Below are 18,685 nucleotides of genomic sequence, written 5' to 3'. Positions count from 1 at the left end.
GGCACCTGAAACCCACCTCATGTACTCAGCCTGTCCAGCTCGGGAAAGCTGAAGGGCTGTGACCAGGCTTTTCCTTCAGGAAAAAAACAGATGCAAGACGAGTCACAGCACATTTGTTCACGTATTGGAAACAGAAACATTTCACTGTCAGTGTTAAAGCAGCTTTGTTGTGAACTGGCAAAGCCCCGTGAGCAGCTACACACCTTCCGAGGCATGACAGCAGCATTTGAAGCACACAGCTGACCAGAACAATAGTTATAGTTATATTCAGACAATTAAAATGACATATTGGCTTATGTATTTGGAAGACTGGGGCTCTCATTTCCATTTTTATTTCTTTTTGTTGCAGGTAGTTGTTGAAAAGTCAAATAAGCACAGAGCATTTATGCTACGATTCATTACAAGTTCTTTTACCAAAACTGCAATACCACAACTTAAAAAGAAAACAACCCCAACAAAACCAAACACAAACCCCAAAACAAACCCCTGCTGTACACTGTATCTTGCTTTTATTTTAACCTCACTGACAAAACAGCATCTAGAATTGGTAACATCAAGCCCAATAGATTAAATTTTTGATCAAAATATTTTTACTATGGGCTAGAGGGACATTGCTGCAACTCAATGGTTCTGTTTTCCCAAGAACTGAACTTGAAGTCAATTCCTCTGGAGAATGGCAATACAAAATAATCTTTCTCCCCCAGTTTTTAGTTATTGTTTGCAGACTAATAATCAAGGTCTTAAATGTCTTGAAATTCTTGGTAATACAATATTTGAAACATCTTTATGCAATAGAGGTAAGTTCTAAGTTAGCACCTGTGAAATGAAAAAAGGGGTGGATCAAGAGTACAATCAGTAGCTGACCCTCAAGATGGACGGGCAGTTTCTAAAGGCTAACAGGAGGCCCAGCAATGGGTACTTCAGTGGAAAAGATAATGAGAATTTCATGTAAAAACTAAAATCGAATGGTTGCTTGTGTTTTCTTGTGTGCACATTTAATTTACAAAAGCTTTTTTTCCAATTTCTAAAGCAACTAATGTAAAGTAAAACAGCTTCATGATTTAGGTCAACATTCCGTAGCCCTCAAGTACAAAAATATAAATACAAACTGTTTAAACAGTATTTTTAATGAGATTCCGGCAGTAGTTTTTTTTTTTTTTTTATCTAACAAGACACATCACGTAACAGGTCTGCCACTGAACTTGCTTAAGAGTAAAATCAGCTTCAATATGAAGCTGTTAAGGTATCAAAACCCTGCTTTTTACATGCTAAATATCTTCAGCAAGTGTGCACTTAAACACAGCAATGAACATAACTATAAGAATAACTAAATACATACATGAAACTCTGTGTGTGGAATAAAACTCATAGAACTGGTTACAACAAACGATTACCTGCATTTCATTAATTTAAAAATGGTACAAATCATGCAAAACAATTCTAAAGATAATGCAAAGAAAGCTACCAGTGTTTGCAAGAAGTGTTCAACTAAACCAAAATTACATTAAATGAAATACGCATATTTACTAGCAAAGATCTATCGCCATTTCAAAGAAGCAGAGGTAAAATCTTCAGGTTTTTAATGTCAGTTATACTGCAAAATGTCATTGCTTTTGCTTAATGCAGAAGCACATGCTTAGAAGCCCAAAACTGCTTATTCAGGAAAAGCCTGCTGACAATAGTTCTGACTTCCCTAGAATCAGAGATGCTGCACGGATTAAAAACAGCAGAGATTTGCGAGAATCAAAGGCCAAGGCACCCTATTCAGTTAGCCAAAATGGTAGCATTCCCTTTCTCATAAGCATGTAGATGGTAATGGGGCAGATGATAAACATTTCTACAAAGGCAGCATTTTAAATGTATCATTAATTTCCCACTTCATAAATGCCATTAGCAGACACCAGCTTGTAATAGTTTACGTATAATATTAACCTGCAGGATGAACTTAGGATTTTATTCGTCCTGATTTACAAATAAAGACTATTACTAATGCTTTAAAAGACTACTTTTACTACCTAAAAAATTTAACTCTTATTTTCCAATATTTTACATCTCAGCTGGACTACCGTCTCATATTGTTTCAAACATCTAACACTGCTTACTGGAATTTTATAAAAGTTGTACCTCATGTATTAAGCAGCAGGCAATAACAATGGTCTTTACCAGCACAGCTGCATCTGGCTGGCTACTGAAAGATTAGGAAAATTTCTAAAACACAGGAAAACTCATGCAGTTTGGTAAAGGTTGCTGTTATTTCACAGTTTAAGTTTCCTTTAGTCATTGCACTTCTGTTGATAGTCTTGGGTTTTTTTTTTAAATATTACTCCGAATCCGAATTTGAACCAGCAATCTTCTTTTTCTTCTTTTTACCATGTTTCTTGTGCTTCTTTCTCTTTTTTGTTTTATCCTAAAAAAAAAAATTAAACGGAAGCTATTGTATAATAAAATTGCCATCTATTAAATTCTGCTAACAGAAAATGATAGCACGGAAAGGACAGCTTTACAAAAGACATTTCAAAAGAGATTTCTATAAAAGCCTATTGAAGAATCACAGAAAGAAAATTCATATTTTACTCAGTAATTGGCACTATTATGAGCAACCTTCGATTTATCTCCATCATGGTCTGGCTACTTCACATCTCTCATCACTGTCACTATTACATTTCCTAATCTTTTAAATGATTTTCAGTGCTTTATAGGTTTCTGAGAAAGCAGTAAGGATGTGCTTTAGCAAGCAGTGACATCTTATGTATGTGGGAATAATGAAGATGTTTACATATTTTAAAGTAAGTGCTTATACTTACTGTGAAAAATTAAATAGTTCAACTACATTTGGCTTGAATCTCCAGCACTTGCACCTTGTTTAAAATAAATTGATTATGATCACAATTGTAAATATGACTACACTCAATTAACCCTACTGGATTCAGTCCTGAAGTTATTATCCTGATCACTGTAATACAGAAACTGGGAGATACAATCTTGCCTTTTTGCAAGCAGAATTTCAACTGGAGTTCCTGTGTGTGGCACTATGTAAACAAGCCCATCTTGGTACAAAACCTGTTTAATACATACTATTTACACACACAATTCTTCCAATAAAAAACCCACAATCAGTCACTAGAAATGTTAGGGCAAACAGCTTATATGGTTATGAAAAAACAAACAAGTTCCATGGAAAAAGTGTATTGAGTATCGCTGATACTCCTATGTTTGCATTTTTGGGTGACTCATGTAAGCCTTCCCTACTAGATGAGTACCCTGAGGTAGCTCAGCTAGACGACTGAGATGTCTAATTAGGAACATTGTTGCTGATAGAAGAGACAGAAAGATACACAGACATCTCAAGTGGCCATTTCGGATCTCAAGATCACTACACCCCTAACGGAGGAGCCTCCGGTACATGTGATGAATTTGAGTTCTATGAAAATCACTGCTGAACCTTCCTCTCACTTTTACCAAGAGAAACAAAGCAACAGAATTGAGAAAAGCAACAGGTTGCTGACAGTTTCTTATGTAGTTGGGGGGAGAATTATATTAGTATAGATGTTGCAGGGATTACGTCCTAAGGCGCTTTTCATGGTCTGGTTAGAGGGGGCTTACCAAGGAAGAATTATACAGAACACCAACAAGGGAACAGCACTGATCTCTGTGTGGCAAACTCCTACCCTACCCAATACTATATAGATCTTAGTAGTTCTAGTAGGTTGATACAAAGTAAAAGATACGCTACAGTGTTACTTATATAAATCTCAAATCATATGTATCTATATAGTGACAAATACCTGTAGTGACAAATTCTTCCTTTAATTCAACAATTGAAAAACTGACTTCAGCAGGTAAATAGAGAAATTCTTAATTAAGAAGTGACAGTAGGGGTTTGCTATAAAACATTTGTATTACTGAAAAATGTGAAATTGGAAATTAAGCAAGTATAAAGTATTTATATCCTAAAACTACAATATGAGTAAGAAGGATACTTGCTGTTTTCTCTTTTTCCTCATTGTTTTTCTTCTTTTTTGCTTGCACCTGGAAAAAAAATTTAAATCAAATGTAATGGGAGAGCAGCTTTAGAAATGTGGTTTTAAATAAAACTTTGAACTTTTGTTGCATGTAAATGAATGATGACACAAAGCTGTAGAACATACTGAACAATAACCCATGAAGAAACACTGATTACCTGCGTTGTATTCTAGAATATGCATTATCCTATAAACACCTGATTTGGGAACACACTCTGCTTTTAATAGACAGCAGAACATGAAACAGCAGAAATATAAAGGTAAAATTACTAAGCTAATAATGTGGCAAAAATTCTTAATGAAAAAACACAACACATTGGAACCTTCCCAAATTTTGAATCCTACAAGAATACAAATCCTCGAAGTAGATATACACAAGGGTGAGAGTAGGATTATTAAGTCCAAAATTTTTTAGTTCACTGGAAAAGGGAGAAAAAAAATTTTAGCCATCTTGAAATCTGCCAATCACAAACATCAGAGAGAAATCTTGTGAAGGACACCACACCACTTAGCTTCATTTCACTGAGCTCTAAAATATCCACAAGAAGTTGAAAATTTTCAAGAAAATTCATTAAAAAAGACTTGTAGGTGATAGGAGCTTACTAGAAGTTTTTATTAAAGAGAAAATTACAAATAACTATGAATGTGCTGTGCTTAAATTCAACCGTACAGAGCAGAGCACTTTCAATAATATACTAAATCTAAGCTAGTTTGTTCATTCACTTGTGCAAATAAGTAAGATAAAAGCATTGTAACATCTGAAATTGAGGTTTCACACTGACCTCCTCTGTCTGATCTGATTCTGATAAGGATTCTGATGATAAAGGTCCATCACCACGATCGGCTTTCTTCCTTTTCCTGTGGTGATTTTTGCCTTCCTACACAAAGTAATGGATTTGTGAGTGAAGTCAGGTCTTTCAAATTTTATAAAACTTTTGCTTAAAACATTGTTTCTAAGTTGTGAAATATTTTTAAATATTGTTGACATTAAACCAATTACTCATCATTAACAAATTACCCTACCAACTGTTAAAATGCTGTTAGTGGAAATACTTTCTTGTATATTCCTTTCTCTTGTTACCAAGATACAGCTGCCTTCTAAAAGTGAGAGGAATAATATTACAGTATATAGTCTCTTATTTTAAATAACACATGAAGGAGAAAGCATTTGAAAATAAAATGTTTCTCCACTTTTAAATACTACTGATTAAATGAAGATGTCTGAATATGCGCACACAAACATTGCAGCTTCAGACTCTTGCTTTGTTGATGAAATTAAAAGAAAAAGCTCCTCTATATTTGTGACCAACCACGACAAGCTGTCCCTGTTAACTGCATTTCAACACTCCATACATAATCTCAGTATGTTCAAAAGTATATTTAAAGGACAGTCTGCCTTCTTTTTTTTTTATTTTTAAAATTTTTATCTACTTCTATGACCTGACCCCTGTGCTCTGGACCAGGCAAGGTGTCCCTAAGACTGCAGCTACCTTCTTCCGTTCAATTTCTAAGGCCAGAAACTGAAAAAATCCTTGCTGATCATCTCTTGGCAAGGTGGGACCACACATCTCAGCTGCGCTATTTAGTCTATTATAGGTACCTCAATCCTTTACCAAAAGTACTCATGAAAAGTACACATGATGCAGCCCATTTGAGAGACACGTTATCTTCAGACAGAGGAAGATCTCTAGTCCCTAAATGCCCTTTGCTTTCAGAAGATGTGTGAAAGTAGCATTACAGCTTAACCAAGAATAAGGGATGTGCTGGTTTTGGCTGGGATAGTGTTATTTGTCTCCATAGTGGCTAGTATGGGGCTATGTTTTAGATTTGTGCTGACAACAGTGTTGATAACACAGGGATGTTTTAGTTACTGCTGAGCAGTGCTTACACAGAGTCAAGGCCTTTCCTGCCTCTCACCCCACCCCACCAGTGAGCAGGCTGGGGGGGGCACAAGAAGCTGGGAGGGGACATGGATGGGACAGCTGACCCCAACTGACCAAAGGGATATTCCACACCATATGGTGTCATGGTCAGCATAGAAAGCTGGGGGAAGAAGGAAGGGGGACATTCAGAATGATGGCATTTGTCTTCCCAAGTCACTGTTACTTGTGATGGAGCTCTGCTTTCCTGGAGATGGCTGAACACCTGCCTGCCCATGGGAAGTAGTGAATGAATTCCTTGTTTTGCTTTGCCTGTGATTGCAGCTTTTGCTTTACCTGATAAACTGTCTTTATCTCAACCCATGAGTTTTCTCACTTTTCGATTCTCTCCCCCATCCCACCAGAGGGGAGTGAGTGAGTGACTTTGTGGGGCTTAGTTGCTGGCTGGGGTTAAACCACAACAGGGGCTATGGAACATACTTGGCCTTTGACGAGAAGTTACTCAAAGCTGAAAGGAGTTGGTGGGAAGTGGAAACTCTGAGAAATGGAAGCAGGAGCAAGGAAAAAAAAACCAACACATTTGCCTGATGTACAAATTCTCCATTGCATAAAAGTCAATACCATTGACTTTAGTAGTAGAGGTTGATGTGATGAGAAAGGTAGCTGGAGAGAAAGACTAGGGTGGACTTGGAAAGCATAGAAATAACTAAAATTTAAGTCAACAAGGTTATTTGCATTAATCATAGCAAGGAAGAAAGTCCTCAGACGTGTACAAAATGGTGGTGGGAAGGAGAAAGGGTTTTCATGCTCAAAGACAGAATAAGGCAATTTTTCTTAAGCTAATACATTTTTCTCTGGAATTTTTCAAAGCCGTCATAAGTACAATATCTATAATTAAGACTACATTTAGATAAATATATCCTCTGCTTGATGTTCCCTAATTTACAGCAACAAGCCAGTATCCTACCAGGCATGCCACTGAAATATCACACATATTTTTAGCTCAATGTGACTGCTCAAGATAAAACCCAAAACACTAGAATGCAGCTGATCTACTACAGCAGATTACTTTTTTCATTTACCTTCATAGCAAAAACAGATCCAGCAGTTTCCACTAAAACAACTATTAAAACAGGAGCTGAACCCAACTAAAAGACTACCTCAAATTAGGGTTTCTGAATACCTTCTGACAGAAAATTTCCATAGGTGTAAATTGAGGCATTCAATCTTTGAATTAAAAAAAAAGGGGGGGGGGGGGGGAGAGAGAGAAAAAGAGACAGCACTCCATTATGTATGTAAAATGCAGTTCTGATGTGAGTGTTAAGAGTAAAAATACCTTCTCTTTTTCATAATCTTCCTTTGACCTTTTCTTTTTTGTGCTGTCCTAGATAGAAAGAAAAACATAAATAATGACAAAAATATTTCAGGGAAAAGGTAGAAATCCCAAAAGTAATCTGACCCATTGTCATTTTCTGTCCATTGAAGGTCATTCTTCAAAGTTGTTCTTTCAACCATGCAGTTAACAGGAAAAATATGAAACAGCCATAATTTTTATGCAGCTGTTAATCTGAACCAGCAGGGTGCAAATGTCTGTATGGAATCAGGTACGACAGTACTTGCAGTACATGCAGAGAGCCTCTGGGAAGGATACCAGCTATCGCTACTGTAACCACATATAATGTATGTCTAACATATAACAGCCTGGAGTCTTTATTCTCTATCCATGCCCATCTCTGCTGATCAGGCAGGGGTTAAGCAGATGTTTCCACGGAGTCTTCTGTCTTCCAATTTCAGCAGTAAGGGTAACTCTGTGTCCCTTTATGTAGCAAAAGTTTTCAAACTCCCATTAGCACAAATTCACAGGTGTATGCAAAGGGTGATTCATCACAATTTATACCACGCTGAGTTAGGTATTCCGGAGAAAGCTTGTGATTAAGTCTACACACAGACTCTTAACAACTCGCTGTATTATTTTTAGGCAAGAAGTACAGTTAACATCCATTGTAACACAGAAAAACGCTAACAAAACAGAACAAATTGCCCCATCTATCTTCTCCACATTTTTGTTCATCCAGTAAGCCTGTGTATGTACGTTGCTCTACTTTCAGAAAAGGAAAACACCCTCGATTTATTATGCATTTAGGAAAGGCTCAGCTTTCCAACAGGAAACTACTCAGTCCAGATATATTTAGAAAGGCAGTATTCTGGCCACTGATATCCCGCAATATCTGCATTTTCACAGGTGGTGTTCAATTAAAGAGCACATTCACAAGAACTTCATAGAACATTTTACTTTTTAAAGTGCTAATGTATTACTAAAACTAAACATTTGAGCAGCACAAAAGCTGCATGTGTCTGGATTCAGAAAAAATACCTAAGTAGTGCTGGAATAAAGCATGTTCATATTCTAAAGATCAAATGATTTCTGCCAGTCATTGTGGCCAGTGGAGGTAGATTCCTGATTGCATCTGGAAGATACAAGTGCAGCTCAGCTACAACAAGAATGAATGGCTTTAAATTTGCAAGAAAAAAATACTGATATGTGAAAGTCAGAAATGTTTATGTCTTTAGAGCACAGATCAGGAAAACTTGCCAAGGGTAACACATCTGCATATTTACCTTGCTGTCTGACTCAGATTCAGAAGTTGAACTTGCTGAAGATTTCCGTGAGGAGCGGTATTTCTTTTTCCTTCTTTTCTTCCCTTGCTTTTTATCCTATCCACAAATATTGTAGGAAAAAAGAAAAACACAACCCTGAATTTATTCTCACTAGAATTAAAGACCTACATTAAAAGTAAAGAATAGGGAACACCAAATTCCTACATGTTATCATGTTCTCTTGAGGAATAAAGTACACTACAATTGGTTCTATTAGCGGAGGACCTTCATAACTCTTCTGCATTCAAAAAATGTAAACTGGTGGAAAATCCAGGTTCTCTAGATTCTGTTTATTATCTAGATGTGTGCTGTAGAATCTGATTATCTGTAACAAAGATTTTTGCTAAAGAGTAAAAATTGTATGTTGGCATTCTTATGATTAGATGGGGGATTCTATTGAAAAAGCATACAGTTCAATGCTGAAACAGAAATGAATCCAGTTTACAAGCCAGCCACCCAAAATGTGTAGTGTTAATTTAATCAAGAAATTCTTGAGCACATATATATGTAAAATTCACAACTTTATATATACCAAATGCATAAAAATTAAATCACTTTATGCAAACTAAGCCTTCAAACAATATTGTAAAATATATTACCAAAATCTGTGTTAAATAAGTCTAATGAACAAAAAATGTTAGATTCTAATAAGCTAGTTCTTACCTCATCTTCTGAATCAGATGAACTGCTGGAAGAATCAGAGCTTGATGAAGAAGAGGAAGATGAAGACAACTTGACCAAACACAACAAAAAGTGAAGCTTGTGAGATGCAGCATTTTGTCTGGCAAATAGTCAAAAGTCCATCCAAACACTCTCTTTAATAATTTCTTCATTTGCAAAGTATTACCAATGGAATTTTACTTTCAAGAAGCTGGTCTTACATAGATTTTTCTTAAATAAAACTGTAAAAAGTAACTTCTAACATTTTTCATTTAATATCTATTTAATGCTCTTTTCCTCCTTTTAAAGCAGAAGTAAAATTCTCCTTGTACAGAATGTACTCCAACCCTCTCAAATAAAAATCAGTTAATTTAACAGAAAAATTCAAAATTACAGCTATACTCTCTCTTTCCAAGAGAATTTAAATGACAAATAGGAACAACCCCAAAGCAAAAAGAGCTCAGAAAACTGAAAATTTTGCTCACCCTATTAGATTTCTTCTTTTCCTTTTCCTTTTTCTTTTTCTTAAAAATAGAATACAACAAACGTTACTTTGGCATCATGTTCTTTTGTCGTGCATTTAGGTTTATGTACATTGATGCTGGCTTTTAAAATATATTTATGACATTCTGTATCGGCAACATTGATGATAAATCCAGTTCCAAACACAGACTGTATGAAACTGAAAATAACTTACCTCTTTCTTTTTGGAGGAACTCTCATTTCCACCCAGTAATTTCTCCCTGTGTTTTTCCAGTTCTTTCCTCCAATTCTGAAAACAAAACCAAACAGAAACAATGACATAAGGGTCATTTTCAAACAGCTCTTTTTAGGAGAATCAAAATCCTGTTCTCTATCTGACATTGTAGTTTTCACCAAACCCACAGAAAATAAACAACATATAAAGTTAATCAAGGCTATAATGCATTTGATTTTACAGAAGATTAATAATCATCACAATACCATGTTAGTTCACACCTTAATGTCCAAGTTATCTGGATTTAAGAGATTGTCGTTTATCCTGAAGGTCATAAATTATGGTATTTTTGCTTTTGTATCACAGTGTCCTTACTAGAGCACTTTAGAAAGCCAGGGCACCCTATCAGAAAAATTGCTATTTTGCCTTAGTTTTAGAACACCTGAAGCAAAATTTCAAGACAAATTCTCGTGGCCCTTCTTCAATGTATGGGTGTCTCCAGTGTCTCTTCTGGGCCTTGTCAGTGTCAATAATGATTAGAATACTAAATTATTATACACATCTTCATAGAAACACTCTTATTTTTGTTAGGCCAAACACATTGCATGGATAAAAGTGTCCTCTCCTTCCTCCTTTTCAATCCCTCACAAGGTCTCTAGCTCTACCTAAAATCCCCCCTTCAAGAGTTCTGAAACATCCAACCTGCTCCCATCAGACTGAAAGGCTGCTAGCTTCCATCTGAGCTATTCCTGCTTCCTGTGTCAGACATATCACATGCTCCCTTCTTTATTATTATTATTACTCTGACCACCCCTTTCCTTGCGGTGAAGCTGTACTGGTATTGTATTGGCAAAGCAACGATAATCCACATATTGTGCTGAAGGGACAGAAATATCAGGAATTAAGTAAGATTCTACCTGTGCAATGCAATATGATACACGGATCCCCAAGTCAGCATACTGTGAGTTAGCTGAAAAATGCTGCTTGAGAGACATGGCGGATTAGCCAGGCCACAGTGTTGTGTGTAATGTGTTTCCATGGTCCAAGGTAGCATCTCTGCAGTACTGCAGCAGGTTGTGCGCATTGATACACCAGATACACAGAGCTACCTGAGGGGTCTCTGACAACAGCCTGTGCTTTATTTGGCAGGCATTATCTTTAAATTATTTTAAGACTGTGCTAGTGTTATGTCTTAAACAAAAAAGCACAACATCTGTCAGTAATATAGGAGAGAGAGCACCTTATTCAGAGACTTATCTTTTCAACCATTCACAGTTTGTTCTCAGAAGCTTCAGGAAGAACTCGTGGCCATCTCATGATTCCCTGCATCCTTTCCTACCCTTCTGCCATACTGAAAGGCTATTATCTTCTATCCATGCCGGTTTCAAGTATTTCACAATAAAGCAAAGATAAAAGCAGGAAAGGAATATGAAACTCACCAAGCTAAAACTGACAGAGCACAGAACAAATGATCCTCTCAGAATAGAACCCCATGACCCTCCAAATACTGGTATATATTCTGGTATAACTTCTGGTTATAACTTCTTAGGCAAAAAGGTATAGCAACGGCAGAGGTACTACGCCCTTCCAGTAACAGAGGAAGAGCACGATCTACTTCAACCAGAAACTCGCACACAGTGATGAAGACTACTGCTTGAAGCTTATGCCAAGATACCAGAACCCAAGAAGGAACAGTTAAATTCATTGTATACTGATTTCTTCCTATGTATACAACAGGAGTTATACATGACATTTTCTTACATCGTGCTGATCTCCAGTAGGTACTGAACACAAGCATCAGAACAGCTGCATTTATAGCAGGGAACCAGCATAGAATATAATCAGCTTAGGAGGAGAGAGAAAGAAGTGCTTTTTAGTCCTATCTGTATATTGAAGGCCATTCCTTGTGCCTTCTCCCATATCAGTATTACTTGCACATTCCTTGCAAAGACATCTGTTTCCAGCAATGCACCTCTTTCCAATATATTTGGATTGTGTGACATTAAACAAGTGAAGATTAGCACAACAGATGTTAGTTTATCATACTGGAAAAAGCAGAAGTTTCTTTTATGAATATAAACACATGCATTTGTATAACTATATTTACATTCATGAAAAGTTTTATTCAGCAGCAATTTTCAAAACTTTTAATACAGTGTTTCTCTGAATTGAGAGTAAGTAGCTCTTCATGGGTTAAGGAGCAACCTTAACATCAGATACAAATGAAGCAAGATATTTACTCATTCAAAGCTTGAGTGAAGTGAAATACTATGGGTACTTGGTGCTGCTAACAGTAATGGAGGAAAAGCAGCACATAAGGCAAGAAGAATTGAGTATTAATATACTAGTAACATCACCAACCTCATTCATCTTTTCTTCAAACTCAGCCAAAGCCCTGGAACCTTTCTTTTTCTTTTCTAGTTGCTCTTTCACTTCTTCCCTACATAAAAAGGATAATAGATCACAATTGCTTTATTTTCAAAATTAAAAATACCTTCTTCAGTAACTTTTTGTAGGTTTTTTGAAGTTCAGCTTTGGCTGAACTTCCAACAGAAAGAAGAATGAAAGTGTCTTAGATGTTATGCACATGGTAACCTAACCCTAATAACTTAAGCACAGTAGCTAAATCCCTCTGAAAGATCTAAAGCTACCTTTGCAATTAGGTAAATTGTTCTCTAATGTCTTTTGAGCGGAGGCAAAATGGACTGAACATAAAGTAAGTTGTTGATAATATCTCAAAGTGATGATTTTGTTGCATAGGTTAAACCGTGTTCTAAGAATATACCAGCAAAATGTTCTAGAGATTACTTTGTTTAAAAATTAAATGTATCTGCAGGCTTTAGGTATTAGGATTTGTGAAAGAGGTAAAATGACCATTCTCCTCTTCTGAGAAACTGTTGCCAAAATATTTAAAGACAAATGAGAAATATGCATTTTAAAATGAAATACTATTGTTTATATAAGAGGAGATTGAATACATATTTAGAAAAGAATACCTTGGCCAGAGACAAGGAATCTTTCAAATGTATTAATGTGTATTCTGGTGGGGGAGGTAGGTAACTGTGGATCTTAGTAAGAGAGAAAAAGTCTCTCACTCAGAAGGGCTGACAAAGTATTGCCACTTACCATGTTGGTCTTGGCCTGTTCAAGTAGTCTTGTATTGTTGGTCCCGAATTCTGGGCAGGACCTCGTGCTCTGGCCATAGCTATGGGATTCATATAAGCCTTGAACATGAAATAACAAAAAGAAATGCAAAATTCATCAACTGTGCTATGATACCAAAACCTGTCCTTTTTGTTCTTCACAGAAACTTTTTCTCACTGAAAAATAAGTCTGACTTGTTTCTAAAAATACAAAATATTTAACTAAACCAAGCTGATTTGCTCTGGCAGAAGGACTCAGGTAAGTGCTTTCAGTTTGAGTTATACTATGGCAGAAAGAACTCACCCACTGAGAGATCACGTTCCTTACAATAATCCCCTTCCCTGAGCAATGATTTTTCAAACTGAGTACAGTATCACAATTGCTGAAATATTCTTCCTTGGGATACGGAGAATGTAATTAAATTTTAGCTCTTACTCTCTGGGACAACTGATCTTGTGCCTTTGAAGTTCTGCTCAGAATTGGTGACAGCAGATGCAGCAAATTCTGCATAAAGTTTCTTGCTTAGCACCAAAACAAGCAAGTGGTGGTGCTCTGCTACAATTATGCATGTATGAAAATTCTGTGACTTAGGGCTATTTTAAGGAGGAAAAAAATACAAAACACCCCAACTCTCAATGTTATGAGATATTCCATCTTTCAAACCAATGCATCTTCTTCATATTCACTCTAAAAATGTAATAGGCTATAAAAGATGAATTTAAAACTTAGAATCCATAATCCACCTCAGCAATTAATGGAAAAACTCTAATCTAGCAAACACTTCTTTGATTTTTTTTTTATACTAGTAATATTTTGGTCATGCGAAAGGGAGGTAGGTACACATACCCCCTTACCTCATGGGCTTTTATCACTATGTCATCCAAGCACGTCACAATTTACTTTTGCAAAACATGACACACACTGTTCTTACTGTCCACAGTTTGTAGATGAGGAAAAAATCAAAACAATTACTAGCCCTGGTTGCTCAATCTGAGATAATGTGTTTTTTTTTTTAAGAGTACAACATTTTGTAGATTCAAAGTAAAGATTTGATGATATGTGTAGCTCTTACATGTCTGACACTGCTTTTTGCCAGGCCATAAAGTAAGCATTCAGAAACCACCATGCAGAGTAAGCGACTATTTGTGAAAGCTGTTAAAAGCAGCAGCTGCTGCCTCCCCTCCTGTTCCCCCCACTGCAGAAGCAGCGGCCACAGCAATGCTGGGTTTCTGGACTAGACTGCAGGCAGACTGGTGGCCTTCAGCTCTTGGGGCTGCGTTTAGTCCTGGAAGAGGGACTCTGGGCTCTGCCTGGGAAGGGGTAGCGGACAGGAGGGAAGCACTCCCCACACTGGATTTGGCTCATGGTCCATCAGGTGGACCACACTGAAGCAATCAGAGGACTCTTTTCAGGGGATCATTTTTTGACTCAAGTTGACTTTGCAATGCTAAGGGTGATATCTGCTGCCATTTCTTGGGGATTTGATTTGTTGCTTTAAATCACGCAAAAAGGCTAACTAACATGGGCAAGCAAATGCTGAGGTATACCAATTTAAATTAGTTTAATCTCAGTTTGTCACCTTCCTTTGTAGCCAGGTGGATGTGTGTGCTCAAGTAGCTATAGCACTTCCAGATACGTATTCACATTATTAACTCTAGTATTTTATTATATTACAAAACTACAAATGAGTAAAAATTTTGCATTTGAATTCAGCTTCGAGTGGAAAAGGAGCTCCTTTAGCAATGCAGGAAAGCAGCATTTGAACACTGTTTTCATTAAACAAAGGTAATTTCAATGTACTAGATCCACTAGAGAAGACAACAGAGATGTAGTTCATGACTTGGCTTACTCCAGTGAGCAAAGTGAGTCAACTCTTTCTAGTTACCATTCAAGAATTTATATCTGAAAGCTCTACCTTCTTACATAATTATTATTCCTAAAACCAAGGTTTCTTGCTGTTCTTAAATAACAATTAGCTACTTTCTTACCTGAGCTAACCTGAAATGAACACCCCATCGCCCTCCGAAAAAACTCTCTCTCTACCTGCAGAAGAGGCTACAACCATCAGATATTGGTTTTCTACTTCCTCAAACTTAACGCGGGTAACTAGCTAAGAAGCTCCCTCCATTCAGTGGCTGTCTTTAACATTCTGGCAGCAAGCACATGATGACTGAATACTGCTCTATATTCCACAATTAGGAAATTTATGTCTTAAAACATGTTCTTATAATTTCAAACAGGTTTATTTATGAAGAATTACTTTGCCAATAAACATTTCTTAGAAGTATTTACACTACTTTGCCAAACTGCATGTCACTAGCCAGAGAGAGCACAGAAATGCACTCTCAATAAAGGAAGTGCTTGTCTGCACATTAATCATCTTCTTTTGGCAGTTTGCTCAAGCAGTTATTAAAAGGTATTTGTTGTATAGCTGTCATGCTCATGAAAAGCATAAGGCACCTTCAGCCAGCTAAGGTTCCCTGGGCAAGCAATACAAACTGTTTCTGCCTCGCAAGTATCCTGCTGGTGTGAAACAAACAAATTTACTTTCCATCTCCAAATAGTCAAAATGATGGTGTATTTAAGAAAGGACACAGGAAAGAAGTAACAGGTAGAAAGCTCTATGATCACAGAAGAGAAGCAAAAGGTCCTACATTATAATTTGCCTGTACTAGCAGCCATCACGACATGGTGAACCTTATATAGGAATATAAAGATTTGCTGGCATTGGTAGGTGCATCCCAACTGCCCTATTAAAAGAAAATTAAGAATAAATAAATACACAGCCAAATACACCCCAAAGCATTACAAGAAGCAATATATTTCAAGCACAGGCTGGGTCTTGCAGTCTACCATTGTCAAATCTTTCTCAGTAGACTCCATTATTCTGATGCCTCTGTGAAGTAATCAGAGGCACTTAGCTGTCCATTTGTATAATGTATACGTCCATCATGTCTATGACACATTATTCCACCAAGGTAAGCAAAGACATTTCCCTGAATGGATCTGAGTATGAACTCATAGCCCATACTAGAAAGAGACAAAGAAAGGTGGAAAAAGTAAAAATATTACTTGATTTTAATCATAAACCTCATTAAGTGTAAATTCACAATGCCTAAATGAAACATGAGCATAAAGTGAATGCCTAACTGGTACAAAAAAGTTTAAAGAAAAATACCAGGAGGGATGACAGTGGTAACAGTGGAAAATTAGGCTCTGCAATCAGGTGTGTAGGAGTGCATTTTCGGCCTTCTGAGCGCTGGCTCCCGAGGTTAGCAGAGCGCTGCATAAAGCTAAGTTGCAAATCGCTCAGGTACAGCTGAACGCCAAGTTGAAGGAAACACGGCTTAATGACGGCCAGAGCTGCTTCAGCAAACGCTGCAAGCCCCACTGGGCACACTGTAGCTTTGTAAGGACCAGGCCAGCATCCCAATCACCTCCACCCGGCAGGTCACAAAGCAGGCGCCAGTCCCGGCTGCGGCCGGATTTGACAAGGCAGCTGAGGTCCTGCCGGGGGGCCGCGGGCCCTGCCTACCCCGAGAGACACCCCACCCGGGCCGGCCGGCAGCCCCGGCCCCGCTCCCCAGGGCGCCTCGCCTACTACACCCGGCCGGGCGGGCCCGCCGGCCACGGCCCGCCTTTGTTGTCTGGCGGCCCGGGGCCCCGCCGCCCGCGTCCCGGAACCGGCCAGACCTCGAGTGCCCCCGCCTGCCGCGGCGCAGGCCCGCCGGACCTCCGCGCCCTCGCTGCGGGGCGGCGGCCCCCTTCCTTCCACCCCTGGTTCCGGCGGCCGGAGTACGGCCGCGGCCCGGAGAGGCGCCCCTAGGCCGCTGCAGCGCTACGGCTGTCCGAGCTGAGGCAGCGCCCGGCTCCCCGCAGCTTCGCAGCTTCGCCGCCGCGGCCCGCCCGCCCGCCGCGGCTACGGAGGATCCCGGCGAGGTCCGATGCGCCGGCCTGGCCCCCGCCGCCCGCCGCCTCCCCACCGTGCTGCCCGCCTTACTCACCACCCGGTTGTCCCGCTTCCCCATGGTGCCGCCGACACCCTGCGCCGCCGCCCGCCCACCGCCGCCTCGGCCCAGCGCAGGGCCCCTTCCCCGCGCCCGGGAAGCCGCGCCACAAGCGCCCCGGCCCTGCTCGGCCCCGAGCGGCCGCCGAGCTGCGGGGAGCGGCGATGGCGGCGGCCGCGCAGCGCCGCCTGCCGGGGCCGCGGCACCACCACGGCCAGAGCGGCCCCTCGGCGCCGGCGGGTGGCGGCCGTCAGCGCCCCGCCTCGGTCCCGCTCGGCTCCGCTCCGCCGCGGGGAGGCGGTGGACGGGGCGGTCGGGAGAGGAAGGGCGGGAGGGGGAGCGCTAGTGCGGGGCGTCGGTTGGGGCGGTGGCGATGGCGGGGGGCCGCCGGCGGCCGCGGGGCGGAGGGCGGCGGTGAGGGGCCGGCGGGCGCCCGTCAGGGGCAGCGCCCCGGCCTGCCGGCGGGGAGATAACGTGGGGCCGGCCTTCGTGGGGGCAGCGGAGGGTAGCGGGGGGGACATCACAGGGAAAGGTGCGCTGGTGTCCTGGGGCAAGGGGCCCCGGGGGGCTCGGCAACAGACATCCCAGGAGGGGACAGAATTTCTTTATGAGGCTTTTTTCTCCTCTTGATCTGCCGAGTGGTCGGTTACAGGTGGAGCTGCGGTGTTTCCTTTTCCCATTTCCTTCAGTAGGTGCATAGCCTAAGGTATTATGAAATAGCAGCCTGTCCTGGCATAGAATTCAGTTAAATGGGGCTCTGTTTGAAAAAAAAAAAGAAAAAGAAAAGAAAAAAGTGCGTATTCAACACTCGTTAGCTATCTGCCCTGCAAAATAAAGAACACTGTAATATTGACCAGGCTAACATTGCATTAATTTGATGCAAATGCTAAAAGAAGCCTGGGATCTACTAATTTGGAATTTCAGTCATCCTTTTCTTAAAGTGCTGCCACTAAAAATGACTCCACGTTTTTTAGCTTTGTAAAAATGAAGAGAAGTAATTACATATTAATACTTTAATCATAGAAAGCACAAATGAGTTTTGTTTCTGAAATGCTATGTATATCATATTTAGCAACAGCTGGAAAAATGGATGAGTCCACAGGAATTTGTGATACCAAGATATTTAGTAAAACCAAGAGCAGGCTGTGTGGAACGAGAAGAAAACTAACATGGTAACTACTCCAGAATTGCAAGTAAAATGTGCACAATCGCAATAAAATTTACTGCTGAAAATGGTAAGATAGCACGTAAGCAGAGGGATAACTAATTCCTTGGAAAATAGTTGTTATGTTCTAAAAGGAGGATGGCTGCTTTGGAAACGCATCAGGCTGAAGTTCTCACTGAGCTGCCTATGATGCTGGAGAAGTACGTTGAAGACGTAAGAAACAAACTGCATTAAAATATATACAAAATAAGATTAGGAGTGTTACTAAATACACTGTGATACCCCTTTTGTGATGCATGGTGATGTCCTCACCCTGAACACGTTTCAGATTTGGGCTGTTTTGGAGTACTCCCACGCAGTCCAGTTTCCAGTGACTAATGCCACCGCACTGCACCCGTGCAGGATGTCCCCAGCGCCGCTGCAGCCCTTGGCAGCACAAGGGTGGCCCCCAG

The 18,685-nt window shown here is 39.8% G+C and overlaps 1 protein-coding gene across 2 annotated transcripts; it reads right to left on the bottom strand.

Moving 5' to 3' along the window:
• Nucleotides 1–316: 316 nt before the first annotated feature.
• Nucleotides 317–17,294, bottom strand: FAM133B (family with sequence similarity 133 member B). 2 transcript variants are annotated; one of them, XM_064444624.1, is made up of 11 exons: nt 17,066–17,294; nt 13,044–13,141; nt 12,279–12,357; nt 9,918–9,992; nt 9,706–9,744; nt 9,224–9,292; nt 8,522–8,617; nt 7,239–7,286; nt 4,805–4,900; nt 3,981–4,029; nt 317–2,407 (listed from the first exon to the last, which is right to left on the bottom strand). In XM_064444624.1, exons 1-11 carry the CDS (start codon nt 17,087–17,089, stop codon nt 2,403–2,405), a joined length of 678 nt encoding a protein of 225 aa, XP_064300694.1. In that variant the 5' UTR covers nt 17,090–17,294; the 3' UTR covers nt 317–2,402. The 2 variants fall into 2 exon arrangements, with proteins under 2 accessions (XP_064300694.1, XP_064300692.1); XM_064444622.1 differs by having other exon boundaries at nt 3,985–4,029; nt 17,066–17,291.
• Between the last annotated feature and the right edge of the window lie 1,391 nt (nt 17,295–18,685).

Source organism: Phalacrocorax carbo, chromosome 2 (assembly GCF_963921805.1).
Source record: "Phalacrocorax carbo chromosome 2, bPhaCar2.1, whole genome shotgun sequence".
Lineage (NCBI taxonomy): Eukaryota > Metazoa > Chordata > Aves > Suliformes > Phalacrocoracidae > Phalacrocorax > Phalacrocorax carbo.
The sequence above is the reverse complement of the archived record's forward strand: the minus strand, read 5'-3'. Positions and strand labels throughout refer to the sequence as shown.

Bases quoted from the DNA above. Each gene is read 5' to 3' on its own strand.
- FAM133B (XM_064444622.1), bottom strand. From the start codon at position 17,089: ATGGGGAAGCGGGACAACCGGGTG. The intron at 9,745-9,917 runs GTAAGTTATTTT...TCTATTTTTAAG, and splicing joins GTTCCTCCAAAAAGAAAGAG to AAAAAGAAAAAGGAAAAGGA. The intron at 8,618-9,223 runs GTAAGAACTAGC...ATTTGTGGATAG, and splicing joins CATCTGATTCAGAAGATGAG to GATAAAAAGCAAGGGAAGAA.